Source organism: Dendroctonus ponderosae, unplaced genomic scaffold (genome assembly GCF_020466585.1).
Source record: "Dendroctonus ponderosae isolate FM_Combo_2020 unplaced genomic scaffold, Dpon_F_20191213v2 Dpon_F_20191213_3, whole genome shotgun sequence".
NCBI classification, from domain to species: domain Eukaryota; kingdom Metazoa; phylum Arthropoda; class Insecta; order Coleoptera; family Curculionidae; genus Dendroctonus; species Dendroctonus ponderosae.
The window spans coordinates 9,530,861-9,537,583 of NW_026018508.1; the positions used below are offsets into that span (position 1 = coordinate 9,530,861).

Sequence of the window (6,723 nt, forward strand, 5' to 3'; positions counted from 1 at the left end):
TTTGATACTTTTAGGGCTTTTGGGACACTCTGTACATTACAAAAATATTTTTTAAATGTGCACCCGATAGGCGTCTGTGGATTCATCAAATAATACTTTGCTAGCCGCAAACGTCTGTACCGTATAGCGTGAATAACCCTGTATAATATTCGGCAGTGCACCACAAATCATTCTGGGCAAGTAAATGGTCGAAAATATAATATTTTACTTTCAATTGATGTACGCAAATGTACGTTCGGATATAATATTCTTTCCTTATTTAAGTCACGAATGTATTTCAGGAAACGAAAATACTATAACCGAATTATGTCTTTCCAAATTAGTTCATCACATCCATTAGCATTCCGAGAAGCCTCTTGGAGTTTAAATTTGAAAAGTCAATACCCCGTTTGTATGGCATTGTTGGGGTAATTTTATTTAAAAAAGATTCCTTTACAGACTACATTCCAACAATGTATTTACCGGACTTAAAGCGCAACGGCATTATATATAGCTCGTTATTGGAAACATTGTAACTATTGTTTATCAGTAAGTTTACAGCTGACAATTTTCATATACAGAAAGAACAGCTACCTGTAATTGCAATGAAATGCACAAGATTGATTAAACCCAAAGCAACGAGATATTTGCTCTTTGATCAATTTCCGGCAAATCTTCTGTCCACCGGGTCGGCGGTCTACCTCTATTCCTCCTATCTTGTCTTGGTCTCCACTCCAGCAATTTTTCGTCCATCTGCCATCGAACACACGTCGAGTTATATAGACATATGTCGAGTTATATAGTCAATTATGTCCTGGACCCCGGTTCGTTGGCGGACGGAGATATTTGGGTTAGTTTGGGTTAGTATTTATAATCGAGGACTTGTTCCATTTGGTATCCGACACTTTAGAATGTACCACCAAGAGCGAGGTTTGTCATAAGTTTTGTTTTCTATGTGTTCATTTTTAGGCTTACTCTCTTTGAAGCTTCTCTCAATTCCTCCAACATTTTTTCCAGCATCATCAAATTATCTGCAAACAGGATAATGTCATCTGCGAAACTGAGTTGAAGCCTCTCGCCGTCAATGTTTATACCCCTGGTCTCCCAGTTCAGTGTTTTAAAAACACATTCGAGAACTGTTGTGAAAAGTTTTGGAGAGATTCTCTCTCTATTTTGAATTTATTTGTTGGTTTATGAAGAATTACGTTTGCGGTTGCATTGGTGTATATGTATGGGATGAGTCAACGGTCTTCTATACAAGGGTCCTGACAACGTTAAGATGATCATTTGTTCCGTAACCACTTCTGAAGACAGCCTGCTCTCTAGGTTGGAATAAATAAAATTTACTTAGAGGCGATTGGCGATTATTGTGGTGAACAGTTTATAGAGATGTGGCAGAAGGCTAACAGGTCCATAATTGCCAAGGTCTGTTATATCACCTTTTTTATGTAGCAGAATCATTACAGCATCATTCCATGTACTGGGGATGATACCGGTATGGATTGAATAGCAATGCGAAACGTGTTGATTAATCCCTTTCATCCAAGTTTAAGGACTCTATAACCACTCCGTCSTCTCAAGGTGCTTTATTATTCKTCATTTCCCTTATTGCAWTCTCGAATTCATCTTTMATTCATCAAGGWTWKSTCTGGTATTTCTTCTTCTCTCTTCACCTTTGGGTGACATGCCCTTGCACGGATCTCCGCTTGRCTTYCTTGGCGACTATATGGCGACTATAGAGCTCCCTGTATAAATYCTCTGTAATCTGCAGTAACTTTTCCGTATTATTCGTTTGTGTACCGGTTTTRCCTTGGAGGRCAAAAGTTATTTTTTGTYAYTTGRGATGTTCTTTCTGAKTACCTTMATGCTTYCATTTTCTTCYATAAGATGTTAGAATTTTTGTTTACTCTAATCTAATTACTACCCTAATCCTCATTGAACTTTCTYAAATMMTTTCTTGCTTCCTTGGATATATMTCTTTATTCAAGCTTCTCAGTTGCTCTCGGGTATCTTCGTTCGGCAGTTCTTGTCGRWACCTCATGAGGTCTTTGGTACTTTTTYGAAGCTTGTTATCAATTTTGCCTGTTTTCTTACMATATTAATTATCTGCACGCTTGACTAGGCTAGTCCTAYTTAGGTACTAGGCATTTGGYACTATTTAACAGCAAATACACCACAAATATGCAGGTACTCTACAGAACAAATATCGATGCGTCAYATGAAYTTAAAGARAGACTTATTTTTCAAGTTTCAAGAGCGCTATCATATCAGAGKGTGTAAACGAAACAACTTCAATAATTATCATACCYACTTATCAAAAATTACACTTTTGCGCTACGTATCCGCARATTRTCTAMCATGATGATTGTCTACCATACCWCCAACAATGATTGTCTACCATGCCAAATTTGRTCATGTTTCCCTCAAATAGGGTCAAAATGTTTAACTTTGTTCCGAAACTTTTATGATAMCGTTTTCAGCAAATTGCATTTCTGCCTAMGTACTTACATGAGCAAATCAGTGCAAATAAGCCAGCCAACAATAAGYCCCTGTAAATTGACATTCTGGTGTTCCCTAATAGTTTATCACCATGTCAAAATATGAGGTTTAAAACTTGTGGTTTCACCTATTTAACTGCAAGGAAAACTCAAAAAATTCCCGGTTAACTGTTACGAGTTACGAGTCCACGCATGGATGTCGTGAGTCCACTTATACAGCTGAAACGTCCCGTTGCGCGATTTCGGGAGAACTGAAAAGTTTCAGAAAATGATGGTGAAACTACGAAACGCGATTGCGCTTGCTGCAGATTTTGAGCACCGATTAATAATTCCTGAATGCCGTGACTCACGTGCAAGTCCAGTTAGGTTTTTGGGAACCTGGAAAAGCATTAAACGTTTACAAGCAGAAAATAAATTTCATTGTTGCTGCGAATGTACAGCAGACAGATACCTAATCGGAGGAAATGACGTTGATGAGTCGGCATAAGCAATTAAAGGTTGCTGGTCTGAGTATAACGATAATGAGAGCTGCGTGAGGAAACGTATTATCTGAATTTCTTTCCTTTATTATTAATAACTTTTATTTGATTTATTCAGCTTTCATCAACAAAAGATTGTATATGTATATGTATAATATTCAGAACAAGTAAAGCAATTGTGCAGGGTCAATGTTACTTACAACATTTAGTCGTTAACCATGTTAATGGAAAGAATGAAGAAGGGAATGACACATCGAAAGAAGAATGTTTTCTAATAGACAAATTTATTGCTTGCAGAACTATTAGAGAAAGTACGACACAAAATTACCGAATAAATAAAAACAATACTTTTCGTTATTCTTAATTATTCATTTATTATCAAGGGAGTGTCGAGCTTTCAAGTCAAGAGGGGGTCATGTAGTAGAGATTCAGTCAGGACAGGCTTCCATTTAATTACAGTAAAAAGTAGAATACCAAATTAACAAGTTGCAAAAAGAGTTTATTGCTCGCCTATAATATTTACAAGCCGTAAATGGCACCCAATTTGAACATTTCATATGATTGCTGTTGTTCCTTGAAATGAATCTGTTCTTTTCAGGACAAAAAATTATCGTTATTAATTATTGACAGGTCAAAATTAATTCCTGGGTTTCAGTCATTTATTGTCTTTATTTATCAATTAAAATACGTTTCGGTGTATTTTTCCACCATCATCAGTTTTTACGTGTAGCGTTGTTGCTGCTTTAAGCCTTGGCATACATTTTTAATACACACAATACGCCGAAACGTATTTTAATTGATAAATAAAGACAATAAATGACTGAAACCCAGGAATTAATTTTGATTTGGAATTGAAACACAGTCAGGAAAGTATATACAATTATTGACAGGTCCAATCGTAAATTTTGCAGTAACTGTAGAGTTTAAGTGTGGCACAAATTTAAGTAAAAAAAATAAAAATACACATATACAATTAAAAATTTACGGGTTTTCTTAGCGCCTATTCCAATATGTGTTGCAATATCACGGTAATTGAAGCTACGCAAAAAAAATTCGGTCGACTTGAGTAAATCGTTCAACATGAAATGAATTGTTCAAAGTTTATAGCGAGCCTGTAATATTAAATTAATTAGAATTCCCACAATATTATCAATTTGCAGAGAAGAGCAGCCACAATATTATCAAATTAAATTAAATTGTATAAAATGTAGGCACGACATAAACGTAAATATATTTTTAATTAAATTTAATTAGCTTTCCAGTTGATATAAATTCAGTAATATAAAAAATGGAAGCTTGTATCAGCAGTAAATCAGAATCGCATTCGAATTGATTCAACTTTTGATATCTGAAAGTTCTGTAATTTGCTATGGAAATATGGGCATAAAACTAGTTTATAGGTATACAACTGTTATGTAATTACTATGATTTGGCACTCTTTCAAATGTCATATTGATGTTATTACCGCACTAGAGCTTTCTTAAATTATTACCACACTAGTGCGTTTAGTAATAAATCTGTCGATCATTGTCAAAATTGTGTCTGAAAATTGCACATTTTAATATAAGTTGAAGTTAAGAACGAAGCTTTTAATGTTGTTTCGGATCTTGTGACAGATAAAGCACGGAAGAAATAGATACGAAGAAGCCTTGATCGGTACCAGAAATGGTGCCGTGAACGAAAGATACACACACAAAGAACATTGAACACCAAAGGGTTGAGGGGTTATGTATTTTGCTTACTTCGTTAAAATATACTAATAATCTTTTCTCGCTTGTTAAGTAGAGTATCTTTCGGTTACTGCACTATTTCTGGTACCGATCAAAAGCATCTTGGTATTTCTGCCGAGATTTCCTTGGCACAAGCTCCGAAACCACAACATGAAAAGCTTCGTTCTCAATATTACATGGAAAATCATCGCTTGAACTCATTATAAAATATGTACTTTTCAGACACACTTTGACAATGATTCTGATGCCAATGACAAATACTCATGACCTGGGTGCTGTATTCAATCTTATAACTAATTATTTTTATTCAAATAATCATTAAAATATAGTCGTTATAGTTGTAGATAAAATATTGTACGTAACAGGTGTTAACTCGGCCTACAGCCTAGCAAATGTGCCTACAGTCGTGCAAATGTTCACATGCATGCGTTAATAATATTCATATCCTACTGGTTACGTCCTTAACTATTGTTGACTTATTATTCATACATTATATATATATTACATACATTATATACATTAGTCATACATGTGTTGGACGCATACTCTTTTAAAGTACTTTGGATATCACAACTGCAAGCTAAGCCCAGCTGATGAAAGCTAATAGGTCCGAAACCGATCCCCATATTGCTTGTGAAAGATATAGCCGAAGCATGTGCCTACCAACCGAAATTTGAGTGTGAAATATTTTTCATCAATAGGGCACATTTGTTGAGAGAATTGAGCCAAGGAAAGTGCAAATTTTGTCGGTGTTTTTATTTTCAATTAACAAAACATTCCAATTGAAAGCAAATATTTAATTTTAAATGACCCTATTTCTGATCTTTCCCAAATGTGCGAGTAAGCTTGAATACACAGCTTTATGGTATTTTATTGGGGATGCAATGAACAACGCTTTAAATATCGATTTGAGACTTTTGACTTTTGATTTTGTTTTGCAATTTAGTGAGTATTTCTCCTTCTTCTTCTATAAAATAATTCATAATGTTTGTATTTATTAATATATGATAATGCTGTCGTCCCTTGGGACTTATTTTATAGCCCGTCATCTGCTTTCTACCAAATAAATTATAATTTAAAGCTGTGTCCCTTGAAAATTGCCTCAGAATATAGTCGTTAATCATCCTTTAGTTAATTTTCTCGGTGATAGTTAGCTGATTCAGATTAATCGATCAGGCTTTTTGCTGCTGCAAGAAGTTTCCTTAAGATAGGTCTTTACGGATTCCTAGATAATCTCAGACGTTTCACAAACTTGACCCGCTTGCTTGATAATATACCAGGTGAGTCAAAATTTTACTTGATTTTATGAGCACTAGTCAGCAAAAATTGGAAAACGGTTGAAGCCGTTTTGCTCAGAATTTTTGCTCAGGGTCGGTTCATGCTCGGCTCGTCAGGTTTAAACGCACTTATACTGATTTTTGACTACACTTTTAGTTTTATTCCATTCTGGAAGTTTCAACGACTGAACATATTACATAAATATAGATTTTTAATTTATTTTCAATGAACCACCACGACTTTCTGATTGGAGAACTACTGTAAGCCTTTGTTATTTTTTAAGCTAAATGTCGAATAGTTTCATTGCCTTTTCAATATTAGTGATTTTAATGTAGGTACACGGTTGTATCCGTATTTCTTACTAATAATGGAAAATAAACTTTTTTTCCATCAAACAATATTCCTTTTGCTTGCAGCATTTTTGATTATTCTGATTGATCTTTTAACTGTGTTGATGATCAGTTAACGCCACTTTTTTTCAATCCCTCGTTCATAAAAATGCTTAATTAATAATAAACGTGCTTAAATTACTACTTTCATCGCGATTTTTACTCTTTTGATTTTCTTTTATGAACATGATTGCTTTCGTCCTTCTGAAACATCTTTGACGACGAAGTTTTTTTCCCTGGAATGTCTCCCGCTGTACTTATTGTTTCCTTGAGCTTCCTTGCGTGTCATAATGATGACGTGAATGTAAAACGCTCCATATTATCTTTGTTATTTAACAGTATATTTTGAGCTTATTGAATAATATACAAA

General features: G+C 34.7%; 1 protein-coding gene across 2 annotated transcripts in view; it reads right to left on the bottom strand.

The window, feature by feature from the left end:
* LOC109539054 overlaps positions 1-2,944 on the bottom strand; it is a 61,279-nt gene extending 58,335 nt beyond the window's left edge. For both annotated transcript variants that reach the window (XM_048664957.1, XM_019906572.2), the window contains exon 1: positions 2,488-2,944. In XM_048664957.1, the coding sequence (XP_048520914.1) occupies positions 2,488-2,542 (55 nt within the window). In that variant the 5' untranslated portion in view covers positions 2,543-2,944. The remainder of the gene's footprint in view (positions 1-2,487) is intronic.
* Between the last annotated feature and the right edge of the window lie 3,779 nt (positions 2,945-6,723).